Source organism: Lupinus angustifolius, chromosome LG19 (genome assembly GCF_001865875.1).
Source record: "Lupinus angustifolius cultivar Tanjil chromosome LG19, LupAngTanjil_v1.0, whole genome shotgun sequence".
Taxonomy (NCBI): domain Eukaryota; kingdom Viridiplantae; phylum Streptophyta; class Magnoliopsida; order Fabales; family Fabaceae; genus Lupinus; species Lupinus angustifolius.
Genome location: NC_032027.1, coordinates 2,953,620 through 2,971,972, shown reverse-complemented (window position 1 = coordinate 2,971,972; position 18,353 = coordinate 2,953,620). Strand labels below are relative to the sequence as shown.

General features: G+C 29.1%; 2 protein-coding genes across 2 annotated transcripts; one reads left to right on the top strand and one right to left on the bottom strand.

Annotated features, from left to right (window-relative positions):
- Nucleotides 7,636–10,363, top strand: LOC109334307 (heat stress transcription factor B-3-like). The gene is made up of 2 exons (XM_019570008.1): nt 7,636–8,135; nt 9,771–10,363. The coding sequence occupies exons 1-2, from the start codon at nt 7,896–7,898 to the stop codon at nt 10,257–10,259; spliced, it is 729 nt and encodes a 242-aa protein (XP_019425553.1). The 5' UTR covers nt 7,636–7,895; the 3' UTR covers nt 10,260–10,363.
- LOC109334306 (AP2-like ethylene-responsive transcription factor At2g41710) lies at nt 11,138–15,608 on the bottom strand. Its single transcript, XM_019570006.1, has 9 exons — nt 15,081–15,608; nt 14,170–14,252; nt 13,983–13,991; nt 13,811–13,899; nt 13,343–13,416; nt 13,218–13,268; nt 13,042–13,103; nt 12,221–12,858; nt 11,138–11,543 (listed from the first exon to the last, which is right to left on the bottom strand). Exons 1-9 carry the CDS (start codon nt 15,305–15,307, stop codon nt 11,490–11,492), a joined length of 1,287 nt encoding a protein of 428 aa, XP_019425551.1. The 5' UTR covers nt 15,308–15,608; the 3' UTR covers nt 11,138–11,489.

Sequence of the window (18,353 nt, the reverse complement as noted above, 5' to 3'; positions counted from 1 at the left end):
CCATACAATGCAATTCTTAATAGCGCCAACTATTTCATTCCATTTTTTTATTATCTATTCTTATTCTTTATTTATTTATTCAATTACTTATTACCAATTTACATTTAGAGGGTAATATCTTAAACATTTATATATAATTAAATATAAATGATGAATAAATGATATAATAATATTATATTAAACTCATACATTGTCATTATATATATTTTTTCTGTTACATTTATTGGTATATCATAATTGGTAAATGGTGATTACTCTTAGAGATTAGTATTTATGTGTTGAACAAATAATATTTTAGTAGATAAATAAATAAAAATAATAATAATATTTTAGTACAATATTTTAGTTTCGCAGGATGGTGCATATTCTTATATTATTTTCTAAGGAGTAGCTAAGTTTTTGTATATATATATATATTTAGGAATTTTAAATAGAGTAAATTATACTGATATCCCCTAAGTTTTAGTAGAATTATATAAATTATCCCTCACTTTTCTACACTTACATAAACATCCTCTAATTTTTATATTTTCATTATACTGACCACCACGACATAAGAAATAAGTGTAATCTTTTAAACAAAAAATGTGATAAATGCAATTAAGTTAACATGATATATTGTGGAGACAAGTCGCTCTTATAATATAGTGTAATGAACCAAAAATAATAAAGATACATTGATTTGTATATTATTTGGATTTGTCTACACAATATACCATGTTTTGTTTAACTCAATTGTATTTATCATATTTTTTGTTTAAAATATTACACTTATTTTTATGCAGGGGTAGTCAGTGTAATAAAAGTATAAAAATTATGGGAGGTTTGTGTATGTGTAGAAAAGTGAGGGGTGATTTGTGTAATTTCACTAAAACTCAATGGCTGTCTGTATAATTTACTCTTTTAAATATGATATGAGAACATTATTCTTTTTTATAAAGATATAATTCATATTTATGATCTTTATATATTTATAGTGTTTAATTTTTATGTGTTAATGGAGGACACTCGTAATAATATAAGTAAAAGTAAAAACAGTTAAAATATAAATGAATAGATATACAGATTTTATATGAAAAACCATACAAATTTTAAGAATGTGTGACTTAAGTCTTTGTTCTTATCCTTCTCTTCAAACAAAAATGATATGCCAAGTTTTTTATTCAAATTTACCATTAAGAATATATGCATTATTAACTTAGATAAATATTTTAATTTTTACACGTGGTTTTAAAATACTTATATATTTATCACTTTATAAGCAAAATTATTATTTTTGGCTTGTGGATAAGATTCATGCTTTCAATTTATATTGTAATTGTTGGGTTTATTCAAGTGTAAAGTCTCATATTGGATATGCAAGGAAGATGAAAGAGTTTATAAGTAGGAAAAACTCATGGAACTAATGTCTTAAGGTTTTGGTTCAAGACATGGTGTCTCACTTGTGACTCTTTACTCTTCTCATACTCATGTAACAATAGAACTCCCCGGTGGTTGGAGACTCCCCGGTATCAGTCTCTTCCAACAGTTATTGATAACTATAGTAATGAGCTCATATTATTATTCCACCTTCTATTAATTAGTACAATAATCTCATATTTTTATTTAGTTTTATGTTTTTAAGTATTTGCACAGAAATAATCAAAACAACAATAATTTGTTTTCACAATTCTGAATAAAAAATTTAAATTATTTTTATTTATAACAATTATTTATTTAATATAATAGGTTCAATAAAGTATATAGAGAGATATGAGGTAAATTCATAACATTTTTATTAATAAATTATATCATTATTCTTTAATTAAATTTATACAAAATAAATTATCACTCATACCAATATATCAGTATTTTTCTAAAAGACTTTTCTTTAATAGTTTAGCATTAAAGGGTAGTGTACTTTAGGCTTTCCAAGAAAAAGATGGTCTTATATTACTCAGTATGAGATATATGCTCTAAAATCAATACTTGTGGAATTTAAAAATCTTTTATGTTAACAAATAGTATGACTGATGAAGCAAGACATAATATATATAATATCAAAACTAGTGGTTTCGATAAAGAATATAATATATATATAATTTTCAATTATTATTGATCATTAAAAAATATTAATTAATAGTATATTATATATTGACTATGTAGAAATCTTTACAATATCAAAATATATATATATATATATATATATATATATATATATATATATATATATATATATATATATATATATATATATATATATATATATATATATATATATATATATATATATATATATATATATATATATATATATATATATATATATATATATATATATATTTTGATATTGTAAAGATTTCTACATAGTCAATATATAATATACTATTAATTAATATTTTTTAATGATCAATAATAATTGAAAATGAATGATGAATGTTAGATTGAGAGTATATAAAATTTTTACATTCTAAATGCATATATCTTTAATAAATAGCTGAAAACTACATTACATACAAAGGAGTTTAATTTGTCATTCAGAGGATAGGTAAGAAATCAGATTTTGGTTTAATCATTTGACTAATTGTTTAGTCTATTGTTGAAGATTTGACACTATTTTGAGCCTTTATGCCCTAATGAGTGATACTAGAGTCAATAATTCAACTAAAATGAGTACCTTGAGGCACACATATAAGGGATTTATTAGGAAGAATGTTATATTGAAGAAGCTACAAAAAGTAGCATGATGAGCCCAAATAAATAAAATACATACATATGAGTTGTGAATATTTTCTTAATTATACTTTTATGAACAATATTGCATGTATATACTAAGTTATGCAATATATATATATATAAGAGAGCAAAATAATATTCAATAAGTGTATATATATGTGCGTGAAGTAGATATTTTTAGAAATACATTTTTATTAAAAAAATATTACATACCTAATTAATTATACAAACTATAGAAGATTATATACCAAGTATTAAAAAAAAAACAAGTGTTATACATTACTTGGATGAGAAAAGTGAAACTTGAGAGTCAACAATCACTACTAAAAAAATCTTTGTTTCATATTGACCATCATCCAATTGGTGCATAAAAAGTTTACATAGACAAATAATCAAAAGACTTATGGTATATTGAGAGTGTCTATATGTAAAAATGTCACACTTGAGGGAAAATATTATGGACAAGTCCAAGTATAAATAAGTTGTGAAAAAATTCCACATTGAGTATGAATTCATAAATTTAATGTTTCAAATTCCTCACCATTTTCAACTTCATTCTAACATGATGAGAATGACTAAGCTTCATTAATTTTTCTGTCCGTTGACATCAAAATAAAGAAAATAGTCTATATATCAATAGTATTAGAGTATTTATATTATCAATATATCATTCATATATTAATCAATCATTATTAACTATTAAATAAAAATAATACACTAAATAATGAATAATATATTAATAATATAAAAAACTTTATTGATTGATATGAAATGTAACTCATATAATGATATGCACGTTATTCATGAACTTTAATGCTATGCACGTTATAATTATATATTATCTATTTATTACTATTTTATAATGAACTTTATTAATTAAAATATAATAATAAATTTAACATGTAAATAAATATTATTATTCATGTAATAATTATTATATATATTATTTATTAAAAAATATATTTAAACATAAAAGCTCGTTGGGTACCTGCGAAATACTCACTACTCGTGTGGGTATCCATAAATTGTGTAGGTATAGATATGAGAAAACACTATCTACATATGTTCTGTCCCGTTGCCATCCCTACATGCAAGTGCTATTTTTTGTAGCTACAATAAGACATGGTTTTTTTAAAGACCATATTATGAATATATGTTTTTTCATAATGTGCAGTCTTTAACTCTTTATGCCAAGCTGCAAAAAGTGATTCTCTAAAACCATGCACACAATCCTTTGTTTGTTGACTTGGAAAGCTAAAAATAAATATACACAATACTATGTCCAAACAAAGCCATAATAATTTCATGAGTGAGACTTGGGTCTTTATCAAATTTATTACAAGTGACAAATTAAAATTAGGCGAAAAAATAGTGAATCAAAACTAAACTATAATTATAAAATGTGTTAAAGTAAACTGAAAGGAAATATTTTTAAAAACCCTTTAAAAGGAAGAGTCTTAATCTTTTGCATAAGCATGAATGTGGACGTGTGGAGTGCAAAATTATTCAAATTTAAAACTATTGACCAATCTTTTGGGGTTTGATTATGGCATTATAAAAAAATTGAAGTTGAACTATTTTTCTGCTGCATTACTATTGCTTGAAGTTATTTAATTTATGTTTATGTTTATTGAAGAGTTTTACTATTTCTTCAATAAATAATGGTTGTTTCATTTTCAACTTTTGATAGATTACAAAAGGAAGGAATAAATTTACACAATATAATTTTTTAGAGCCCTATATTTCCAAAATCTTCTTGTGCCTACCTTTTTCTTTTTCTTTTTCTTATATTTACTAAAAAAATTAAATAAAAAATAAAGAAAAATTAAAGGTGCACAAAAGGAAAACACATAGTTGTAATAAATTAAGAGAAAGAAAGGGTTTCAGAATTTGGAGGTCAAGAAGGCTCAGCTGCACAACAAAATTCAGTATCTTCCAAAAATGTCTAAATCCCCTTAATGCATGCTAAAGCCCATAACTTTCTTCATTTTTAATTAGTATTTATGCACTGGCATGCATATAAGAATTAATAATAAACATGTTGTGCAATGACTCATATCTCTAGATAACAGCAATACATGTTATGGGCTTGAGCTGATGTAAAGGGGTTGGGGTAGAGGGCTATATATATTGATGTTATGTAAACCTAATGTAACAAGGAGAAGAATAGTAAAACACTAATCCTTATTCTCTAATAATATATAGTGGTAGCCGCTCAACGCTCCCGGGGACGTAGGCACAATTGGCCGAACCTCGTTACCAAATCTCTTGTGTTATTCTCTTGTCTCTATACTCTTTATTATTTGATTGTTCGCTTGTTCCCAACAAAGCATATGTATAATGATAGTACAATTAACTTATCTAAGCACAAAAATGTAGAGTTCATGTAAATCTTGAGGGTTTTGAGCCCTATATTTTTTATTTTTTTTATTACCAAGAATATTTCATCATTTTATAAATAAAGAATTAATCTCTTTCAAAATGTGTGACTATCTTTTCTAATAAGTGTTGCTTTCAGTCTTATTTTCTAATCACTAACCTAATGGTAAACAATTTTTTTGTCATAATATGTTTTCTTCTTCTTAAATTAACAATGGGGCTAACGCCCTTAAAATCATCCTCTAACAAAGAATCTAAGGAGGATGGGGGTTCTAAAAGAGTAACAAGAGAGGAACCATGACCCATGTAGCACATTGATTCAATTCTCTATACACATAATGCATGGTAATTCAATCTACTCTCTAGGATGCAAAGAATTGAACTAATTAATCCAACTAACAACATTATAGTATTCAATTTAATGAAGGGATACTTTTGTTAGGTACTATCAAGACTATCTCCTAACCTTTTTGGGTAAGGAATTAATCTATTTCGGGGTTTATAGCTGTCCATTCCAACAAATGTCGCTCACAAGAATCGAACTCTCGATCTTGGGGATCCAATGAGGTTTTATACCACTAGATCAACTTTTTGTTGATAATGAAGGATTCTTTAGGAGAATATATCGAATTATTAAGAAATTTAATATTACTATATTAATCAATTTTTTTTTAAATTTAGACTTATAAGAATGGTTATATAAAAAATGTTGGGATGAAAGTATTATATAAAAAATGTTGGGATGAAAGTATTTTTGGATATGTTTGAAATATATTATTGTATTAGTCACTTATTGCCTAATATTGGAATGAAGTAGAGTGATCAATATTATATATTGGACTCAACTTCCTTGTTATAATATACAACAAATAGAAGCATCAAATAGAAACATCTCATGACTACTTGGGTTTATGAGTGTGCTAGAGCTTGTAATCCATATTGTTGAATAACATTTTTGGTAGCCGATCAATTCTCTCAAAGATGTAGACACAATTGGTTGAACCTCGTTAACAATTCTCTTATCTTATTCTCTTCTATTTATTATACATATTTTATTCGATTGTTTATGACCAATACTATGCAACGATCATTTCTGTTGTACCAACAAATATAAAGAAAGGGGGGCTTGTTTGTAAATCATGTCCCCCTTGGTTGTTTTTTGTGTGCAAAGTCCAAATTAAACAAAAAAATGTCATGCACCTAATCTAATTGGGGTCACATTGTTGTAATCAGCCACAAACTTTGATTTCATTATCATCATTTTTTATGCACGCCGTCGACTTTGTAGTTAAGAAAGAACATGTCATATTTGAATGGAAGAAAATGTGCACCTAGAATAGCACACAAAGTCAAATAAAGTCGCTTATGTTCATAGAAAACCTCCAAATCCATTAGATCATGTTCGAAGAAGAAATCAAAGTATCAATTGCTTATAGTGAAAGCCTTTGATGAAGGAATTTAAACAATATATATAATTAAATGAATAATGTAGAAATTATTAGCACACCTAAATAACTTAAACTAAGATTATTTTCGTAGAAAAAATGTCACTTATTATTAGAGACAATTCCACCAAACACTTCCACGTGCAAAGTTCATCTTCCCCTCTTCACATTCATAATTTTAAGAATACCTTATTTATAAGCTAGTGTCTCCCTCATTTTTATTTATGATGTTATATTCAAGTTATTAGTCAAGTTGCTTTTTTTGTCATTCATGGATTTTAAATAAGATATTATTGGCTATCAATACGTGTTGTTTGGTTGTGTATATTATTGAACTAAGGCTAAGGTGATACAAAGTATAGTGTATTGCAATTTAATTTCAAAAGGTTAACTAAATTAGTATCATCAAAATATTAGTCGACTCGACTCATATATATAAAGATAAAGTCTCTAAGAGTTAACTCAATTGGTTAAATTGTTAAAATTCTATCTCAAAACCAACATTGATAATTAGAGAAATAATTTAACATATATTTAAATCATGTTTAACAGAATGAGATTGACGATATAACTTCCGAACATAAACTCCAAGAAATAAAGTACAAGTGTTTGGATTTAAACCCTGAAATTACATTATTCATCCCTCACTTCAAAAAGTTGCCTTAAAAATGTATGTGGAGATAACACACCTAAAAGGGTCTTTAACCATCTCACTTTATATTTTTTTGGATATTAATTTTGACCTCTCTGATAGATATTTTCAGGGGGGAAATCAACTAAAAAATCTTATATTTTTGTTTTTTAGTGATTTTTGGTTGGTAAGTATCATTATAAGCTTTTGCTAAAGACAACTTCTTCCCACTTTACTTTTAAAAAAAATTAGTTTTTATTAGAATTTGGTGCCACTTGCGGTTTGTGAAGTAAAGTAGTTTTGTGGAATTGACTAGTATTAGTAAAATCCATTATAGTTACATAAAATTCCAAGTAAAATAAGTATTATTATAACTCAAAAGAAATTTAAGAAAAGTGATGAAAGTGCATGCTATGAAACTTCTAACTCTATATAAAGAAGGATATGCTTAATGCATACGTTTCAATTATTTATTTATTGTGAGAAAGAAAGAGAAATAAGGCAAAATAATTAAGCTCTTGCATTTCTCATGAACTGTGGAGTCGTGTTGGGTTTCTATTGTTGGGGTTGGGAGTTCTTAACTGCCCTTCTTCTCTTCTCATCTCAACAATAATCTTAGTTCATCATCCTCTTATTTCTTTATCTTCTTCTTCTACAAAAATATCAATTTTCTTTTAAAATAGTGAAACTACTCAAAAAAATATAGAAAAATATTGCAAAAAAATATGGATGGAGTTAGTGATAATAAAGGGTTGTTGGAATATGCAAGGAAGTGCACTCCACCACCCTTCTTGTTGAAGACCTACATGCTTGTGGAGGATCCGGCCACCGATGATGTCGTATCGTGGAATGCCGAAGGCACGGCGTTTGTGGTGTGGCAACCGGCGGAGTTTGCCCGTGATCTCCTCCCAACACTCTTCAAACATAGCAACTTCTCTAGCTTTGTCCGGCAGCTAAATACCTATGTAAGTAAATGATTACATACACAAATACACTATAGACCTTCATAGGGTTATATGATTTTTGCTTTCTATTTTTTTCTTAATTCAAAGAAAAAAATAAGTTGATCTCCCTTGATGTTTTATTATATTGGATATCCCTTTTTTTTTTGAAAAAAAGTATATATTAACTTTCCCTATGTTTTATATATTATTACTATATTTTTTCTCATAAGGTTTATGTCTTTGTTACGTTTACATTTTTTGAGATTTATGTACAATTTACCCTTACATCTTCTCAACATAGATTTGGAAAGCAAACATTTTTTTTATAAATAAAATAAATTTTAATGTAATTAATTAAGTAAAATTTGAGAAGATATTAATGTAATTGTCTCTAATCTAAATCATCCAAATAACAAAAAGAGAAATTGGACAAAATGAAAAAGCATCTTTGGGTAATAAGTTGACTATACTATTAAGCTTTAGTCAAAAGAAAGGGTTGAAAACTTGGTTTTCTTTACATCTTAATGATGGAATAGGTTAACTACAGTAGTTTCATTTGACCATTCTTCTTAAGAAATGAATAGATAACTTGACTTGAATTTTTTCATTGAAGAACTTATTGAACCATTAAAGGTAGAAACTATTTTATTTGTATCATTCAATACTTTAATATCATCATTACCTTATTCAAATTTAGCTGTTTATGCACGAAATTCCCTGGAAAAGACCGAATCAAGTTACTTAAACTAGGTTATGGTGATTTGGATTTTTAATTAAGAGAATAATGTATGTCCTAATGTGAAGAGAGAAATTATCTCCTTACACTCATTCATTAATAGACACTTGTATTACTTTACTTTTTGTTTTCTTATTTATTTTTAAAATAGGTAAAAAATAACCATGTATCATTGCTTAACTGGTGTAAGGAGAGAAATTATCTCCTCGGAAATACTTTATCCTCTTTAATTAATTAGAGTAGAAGTTATCTAGTTTGACTAATTAATAGATACTACCTTTTCTTTTTGTTGAATTTTGACTAAGTTAACCCACTATTCTTTGTGCATGGCCCAATCTTGAGGCTCAAACTTCTGGTTAGGTTGCATGAATTTAGAAAAACTTTGTAAACACTCAAATCATTGATAAACACATGTATATTTACATGGAGATATATATGGGTTTAATAGATGTGAACCAACCTTTAACATATTATTCACTATTTATTTTTATTATTTTACTTAAAAGTCAATAACTCTTAATATATAATGATAAATTATATGATAGATCCGCATAAATATTAAAAGATTAAGAGTTTCTAAGAGCAACACCTGTTGAGAACACAATCTAAAAAAGATTAGTTTCATATTTATAGGATGAAGAAATATTATTAGTAGTACCAAAAACGTATATGTTAATATAAAAAAAATTATATTGTGAATACACATACTATTCTCTCATAAAAGATTATATACTTACATTTAAGTTTACATATTTTTAATATTCATATTATATTACTACTATCTACTTAATTATGAATTTCTTGCAGTCTTATTTTACTTCTTATGCCAATATTTTTTATTTATTAAGATCTATCTCATTTAATATTTTCATATTAGTGTTGATAACCATTTGATAATATACTATTATGCATGTATATAGGGTTTTCGTAAAGTTGCAACAAGTAGATGGGAATTTTGCAACGAAAAGTTCAAGAAAGGTGAAAGAGAACTTCTATGTGAGATTAGAAGAAGAAAAGCATGGAGAATAAAGCAACAACAATCTACTACACCAAACCAAGTTACAACACCACCCCAAGATTCTGATGAAGATCAAAGATCTGCATCAACTTCATCATCTTCAGGATACACTACTCTTATTGATGAAAACAAGAGACTGAAGAAGGAGAATGGGGTGTTGAGTTCTGAGTTAACAAGCATGAGAAACAAGTGTATGGAACTGCTTGATTTAGTGGCTAAATATAGTAATAATAATTCAAATCATGCAAATAAGGAAGAGAAGAAGAATAAGAAAGAAGATGAAAGACCAATGCTTTTTGGAGTGAGATTGGATGTTGTTCAAGGAGAAAAGAGGAAGAGATCTTCTGAGATTAGTGAAAAAAGTGGAAGCATTTTGCTGTCTCAGTCATGAAAATAGAGATAGATATATGCATGTTTTTCCATGCATGGAAGCTTGAAAATATAAAGTATACATAGTTTCTGAAAAGTAATAATCAAATTATATTAACTAGATATGGAAATAACTTTTTTTTAACCCTCTTGTATTATAATTACTGTGGAGTTATATTTGGTATATCAAGGAATTATAATTGACCTGTGAAGACAGCTCAACCATAATATTGTAATCATATGAAATGATTCAGGAAGATGATATATAATTAAAATAGTTTGGAAGTGATCATTATTATACATGATTTTTTATTTATAAACAACCATTATTAAATATAACTTACATCCCATAACCATTGCTTACAGGACTGTTATAAAGGATTTTTTTGTTGCAAAATCTGTATTAACATGGTGGATTTTTTCAGAATCTCTATTGAATGGGTGACTCAAATATATAAAAATACCCTATGTTTCTCATTCACTATAGGACAAAACTTTTTATTCATAAAATTAAACAAGATGTTTGACAAAAAGGAAATGGAATATTTCTTAAACATTGTCTCGGATTATAGTTCTATATAATAAAACCCTCTTTTGAAAGAACTACATTACTATGTTGTAGCTTGAATATGATTATCCCATACAGAATACATGTGATTTAGAAGAAACAAAGGTAAATGAAATCTTTAACTCATGAAACATTGAAGTGGTTAATTTTTTTCCCTTTCTTTTGCTAGGGACACAAGACAACAAAACTAGCTACATCCCAAATAAAACAACTTCATGAATTTGAGTGGATCCCAATAAATAGTTGTACATCAGACTCAATGATATATTTTTGTTTTAAGGAAAAATGGTATATATAACAACGTGTTAGTTGCAAAGTTTATAACACCTTTAAAAGGATAATATATTATTATATATGATTTTAAACGACTATATTACATGTCCACAAGAGTAAACTAATTTAGCTACTATTACACCCAAAATTAAGCATAAACCTTTTCAAGCCATACATGTATAAGTTGATATCTCTATAATGTATATGCAGTCAATCCTAAAACACTGTAATACTACTTGCTTTTCTTTGACCTCAAAAACCCATGTAATCAAGTAAAAAAATGCCATGGGAACATTCTCTCAGACCTGGTTGAGCTCTTGAGAGTGAAAATCACTTATTCTGTTGTTTCATACAATCTCAGCTTCTTCCATGCGCTTTGCCTTCCTTTCTGTCAGATATTTAAATGTCCAATCACTCCTCTGGCTGAAAGATAGTGTATGATGAACTGGTCTCAGTCTTTGTAACCTGCAAATCAACCCAAGTGTTCTTGGTGAGGTGAATCTACAAGAATGTTTCAAGTAATTCTAATCTTACCATTTACAGAATCACCTGTGGTTGAGGCCTTGAGGGTAATATATCAATTGTTGTTACGTGTAAGTGATGGTTTTGAATAATTACTGTCCCTGCCATCTTATTATTGTTAGATAATGTTTTAATGCCAAAGGGTGTCTACCAATCTCCAAAAAGTTACAGAAGTCTTAAAATGGTAGTGATGTGGCTATTTACATCTATCTGTGTGTAAATTTAAACTCCATCCATAGTTTTTCCCCATCAGCAAAGAATAATTTGCTCATTCTTCCAAAAAAAAGTATTTGCTCATAACATTCATATATATATCCAAGAGGGAACAAAATAAATTTGCTGACAAGTCTATGTAAACATGTGATCACCAGATTTACAAAAAAAATGCACGTGGTAGTAGTTAAAAATAATCTTTCAATGAACACACACATGAACATTATTTTATTTATATTTCAGTTTTTTAATTCATTAACTTTAAATTTAAATATCAGTGACATGATTTAAGTATGGACTGCTGTTTAAGACTACTGAAACTCATTGAACTTTTTTAGCACTAAACATGCATAGTTTCATGCAATCTCCTCCTAAGGAAAGCAGAACTCTCAACAAATTATACAAACCTCAGTGGGACGAGAAAGGCTAGCAGAAAGCATAGGCACAAGAGACGTCCACAAAACAGGATCTACCAATGATGGATCAACAGTATCGTATGCAGTCAAAAGCGGTGCAGACAAGAACGGGGTCGATGGATAAACATTTCTTTGAAGACACAATGCCCCACTTGTTCCCATTGCAATGTCAAGTCGATCACTGTCACTGTCATGATTTGATGATTTCTCAACTGCTTTGCCATAATCCAACTTATTGACTGTATTTTTGTTTTCATTCTCATCATTATCGATGCTATTTTCCTGTTTCTTTGATGCTTTCTCTTGCAAGCTCTTATAAGCAGCAGATTGCGACAAGATACTTAAGGCAGAGACGGCAGAACTTCTATGTTTTTTCTCATTGTGGGACCTGCCTAACTCTGGCATCTGGTATGGTTCAGTAGGTTGGACTTTCTGTTCCAGCGTTTTAAGTTCGCTGCAAATATCTCCAGCGAAACCATGTCTCTTTTCTTCTGATAATCTCGTTCCAGCATCAGGTTGACGACTTTTATTAGATCCCCACCATTTAATGTGACCAGTTAAATCAATCTTTCTTTCTATACAGAAACCACTTGCATACTCACTTTCTGCGGCTGAATCATCACCTGCGCCTTCAATGGTGAAAAGTAGTCAGATGATAGTGATATTACAGGCAAAATATTGGGATTTAATTGGTTACTTATTTTAATAGCCAAAGGTAGCGCCCAAATGAATGTTTTCCATATTCAATATAAGAGTAGCTTGAACCTTAAGGAGAAGATTACATTGAACTTAGAAGTCTGTTTAGTACGTACCATAATGCATACTGTTGAAGTAGTCAGATCCAGCAAAACGACTATATGATGGCTCCCATCGACTGATTTTTAGAACCAACACATGCAAAAAGAAATAAGAATTAAAGTTAACAATCAAATTCATATCAGAATCTATATATTTGAATGCATTGGGTAGCCAGTCGATGGACTCACACCTGGAGAGTGCACGATATTTTGATATTCCTCTTGAAAAACCACTGCTCTTCCTGAAGAAAGCATCACATGTAAGCAGCAGAATGGTTACATGTTAAAAATATATTTTGGTGAAGTATACACACACCGCCGTAAAGATGCAAGGTATTCCTCTCTCGAAACATTCTGCATTTCTTCAAGATCTCTTGTATAATCAGTCACCTGCAGCATGTGGGTCAAACTTACTACAAAAATTACACTATCAACCACAAGAGAGCAGCTAATGCACTTTTTTATTATTAAAGAGCAATTTATTTGTTGAAACCTAGTCATTGACAGAATATATCTATCTTTTGAAACTGATATCTTAAGTAAAGAAGGCAACTCAGATACTATACTCAATAGTAAACCCACAAAAGTGGAGCACTATTTAACTGCAAGGTTTTAACTTCTGATTTCAAGTTAACGCCACCTCCAAATGCTTCTTTTAATATGGAGCAGGAAACAAGTAGACATCATTTTCATCTTGAAATAGGAGAACATGCACAAAACAAGACAGAATTTCTCAACTAACTTGTCTTCGAAATTAATATATTCATGCATGCAATTATCTTACTGGGAAATTAATGAGAGTCCCTGGACCCCAATACTTCAGAGCAGCAAGGTCATATGCTCTAGCTGCTGCTTCCTCATCATCATATGCCCCTGTTGGAAAGCCATCAGCAAAAAATGTTAAAAGTGAAAAAACAAAGAGTGTATCAAGAAAAAAGGACTGACACATAACTTACCCAAGTAAACTGCCATCGCAAAAGAATTGTTGTCCAATTGATTCATGCAAAACAACACAAAAACAGATGAAGTAAGCAACTGCAGGAGTAAAAGAGTTTTAATTTTTGAATTTATGTAAACGTGTTCCACAACAATATCTTTTAATATACAAAGTAGGAAACAAAAAGGCAAAGCTTAGAACAGAACCTTGCTTTCCTTTCTTATTCTGATTTTGGTTCCATGTACTTTTATCCCAAAGATGTGCCTCATAGCGACCAGTCCATCTATGCCTAATAAATATAATTCATGAAACCATAAGCAAGAGTGGCAACATAATATCGATCACTAGAAATTGATTTATAAACAATCCATGACAATGAATCCAATATTCGAATATGACGAGGCACCATATTTTTTCATGTTTGCTAAGGCTGCTTATTTTTATTAGATTAAGTACTCAAGTTACTCCCTGAGAAAAGACATGCCTCCCAAATTAGTAACTGAAAAATGAAAAGTCTCAATTTGATCCCTAAGAATTTGTCAAAATCGTCCATGGTAAGGACTATTGTGTCTAAAAAACTTGACCGAAAAAGAATTAATTTGAGTAGCATTTGGGGCTCTTTATGACCAAGTTGAGATTGTTAGTGGCTTTTGCAAGCCTTATAGAAAACTTATTTCATTATAAGAATATCTTATGACCTTATGAGCTCTTTCTAGCTTATTCCAAGTAGTTTGTCACAAAAGCAAATGAAAATAAGCTCCTTTTAAAGCACTTAATGAAGCATTTTACCAAAACAAGTCCTGTACTTTTTTTTAGCTTATTTCAATTAACTTGTCATGGAAGCTGATGAAAGTAAGCTCTTTATAAGTTTATTTCAAGAGAATCCTATTGAATTAGCACTTAACTAAGCTCTTAACCAAAACGCGTCCTAATCTGGCAGTGCAATTTTGTTTTCAGTCACGAATTTTAATATTTACTCTTTCAAGTTTCAACTATAAGCTATTTTAGCTACAAAATAAGTTGATCCAAAAACATATTAGCAAATAAACCATAGCAAATTACATATTAAACTCAAACAAAATCACGTTATTAGGAAGCCATTCATTTTGTGTACAACCTGGTAACTCCACGGTATATGGAGCTGCGTTTTCCAGCGGCACAAGGAGGCATTTTGCTGATGCGTTCTTTCGCAGTACAACCTCTCTCTTTCTTCGCTTTCTTCAATCCCCTGTACAATAACGATTGATCGTTCGCCACCGCCACCGCCACCGCCGCAGCTTCCGAAGTCTCCGCCGCACCGCCACCAATTTCGGACTTACCGGGATCGGAAGAAGAAGAAGCCATGGTTATTGAAAACGAAACCCTAACCCTAAGAGAGAGAAAATCAGAGTATGTTTTGTTTCGTATAGAGTGAAGTATGGAAGGAGAATAATGCGATGTTTAAGGGGAGAAGGAGTTGAGAATAGAGTTACGGAAATGCCCTTTTCTTCTGGTGAAGGCCTGAAGGGTGTTGAAGGATATAACGGCTATGACATGGTGAGGGTAATAACGTCATTATATGTGTTTTGAACGTATTATTAGTAATAATGTGAGCATTGTGCATGTTGGGTTCTACTTGTCTCCTGGTTTAGTAGACAGAGCGATACCTTGCACCATGCCACATTTCTACAATGGAATCTTTCTGTTTCAAAAAAAAAATTAACTAATACTATATGATTCTACTCGATTTTCCGTACACAAGAAATTGATATATATCACTTATAAATTAATTATTAATAAATAAAATATATGATTTGTCAAATAATTTCACATTTTCCTAAAAAATTCTACCATATGTTCATGTATGTGTTTCATATTAGCAATAAATTGAACTATAAGTTGGTTGGATGGGTGATAGGCTAACAAGTGAACTAATATACGAAAAATAAGTTGTATTGAATTATCACGACTTTTGATAAGAGCTATCACTATTTAACTATAGTAATGTTAACTTTTAAGAAGATTGTCAGGAATTCTAAAATATTTTAACTTTAAATTAAACTCCTATTCCAAGCTCTCAATTGATATTTCAATAGGTTTTGATGAACGATCATGGCATGCTAATTGTTAAATTGAAGACTTGGATAGGGAACCAAATTTCAAAAAGGGGGTATCACTAGAGTTCTCATTTGGGTTCATTTTCTTAGGCAAAGATATGATCAATTTTGCATGGGTTCTTATAGATGTGGACATTTCTCATATAGCAAAGTAGCAAACTTCTATTTATGAATTGAAGCCTGTTAAATGCCAAAAATGAAATGGTTTTGGGCATCTCAATGGACATTGTAGAGGATGAACATCGAAGCAACAGTAAGCTCTGGAAATAGACTATTCGCGAGAATAAGAGTGCATACATATAACCCCTCCAAATCTACTAGTTAGGAACTTTGTACCGGTCTCCCATTTAGATTATATTTTATTACAATCCAACATCATTCTATTCTAGACCATATGTTCATCACAATGACTGAATTTTGAAGCCAAGTATTTCACCAAATACTAATATCATAATACTAATTATAGGAATAAAAAATCGTTTATAATTCTTCCTTAATTGTTCTTATTTCCAACTTTCACGGTTTCACCAATAAAACAATATGATTGATGTTTTACATGCAAAATCTTATTTGTGCATTTGACTTCAATGTTCTCCACAAGTCAAACCAATGTTCACTATAGGACATCATATATATGGGAAACATGATTTAGAAATATAAAATCATCATGTACTATTTCATGAAGGGTTTTATTTTTACTACAAAGAGTATATTCTTCCATTTTTTAGTAAAAAACTAATCTATTTCGAGGTTCGTAACTGCCCTTATTTCAGGAAAGGTTGAAATAACTAAAAATGTATCAGATAGAATTGCACAATTACCCAACAAGAAGAGCTTTCACTTTCCAAAGGAAGGGACACAAGCACCTAAATAGTTGCTTTTGAATGATCCACTTATAAGCTATTTTGGGTTATCAAATCTTTTAGTGTCTACTTGCAAGTTGGGTTTGTAAAACGAAAGAAATGAAAAAAAAAAAAGCTTTTAGTATCAAGTTTTACATGATCTCTGAAAAATTGTTGGTAAAAAACTTTCAAATATGATATGTGAGAACTTGTGGTTACAATTTCCTTAATCCTCATGAAAAACTGTCTATAATTTTTTAAATAAATTTAGGACTAATATTTTTTCACTTATAGAGGACCTCATATATATTTGGATGGAGACAATTGTAAATATGTTCTTAAAAATTCCATTTAACACTTGTTAAAATGTTAAAGTGTCACTATTTTCTTAAAAATTATAGTTAACACTTCTTAAAATGTTAAAGTGTTTTCTAATACAAATTTACCTTTTTTTTAAACTTATTTAAACAATATCTTTAGGCATTAGCATTAGTTTTTTATGTTATAGTAGTACAAAGAAAGTGTTCAGATTTGGTTGTCACTATTATAAGGTATAGTTTGTTTCATGGAAAGTACTTCCACTGGCATATAATTGTGGCACAAAAACCCATGATCCTTACAGATTTGGGACCCTCCCCCTTTCAATACCGTGATCTTTCATGCCATCCAAATCCTATTAAATTACATTTTTATTATCGGATTTAATATGTATATAGTGACAATGTAAATATTTTTTATACTGTCAGTTAATCATCCATCATTGATTTATTAATCATTATTGACTCTGAAACAAAAGTAATACAAATCAATGGTGGATGATGTACTGACTATGTAAAAAACTCTTACAATGTCGGTATATACATCTTTTAAACTCTTTATTATTTCACCTCTCCAACAATACTCATAAGAAGAGAAATTAATTACAAACTCTCAGATCTCATGCAGTCATGCTTTTGCATTGAAAATCACACTATATTATTTGATCATGGGTGAAGGGCCAATTGTTTGTGTTTATTACTTCCTACCATAAATGTTTAACATATAATATTATCATTTGATACATGTTATTTAATACATGAGTAATAATAATTAGAATGAATGCTTCTTTTGTAATAGAAAAGGATGAAGCTAGAGCCCATGCCTACATAAGGAATAATAATAAATTAACTATCAAATTTAAATTCAAAGTTGTTTATACTTAATTTATTATATGATTCATTTGTATAAAAACTTGCTATTTTTACTTTTATAAATGCTTATTTTCACTCCAACAAAAACAATCTTCATTTTAGATTCTTTTGTCGAGAAATCTTCAATGAAGGTCTTATTATTGGTACACCCTGTTCAATCATCATATCTGTATTTTTCTTTCATACTTAATTTGCATATGCACCATACATATTATGCTATATACTCACGTGACCACACACATATATATATATATATATATAT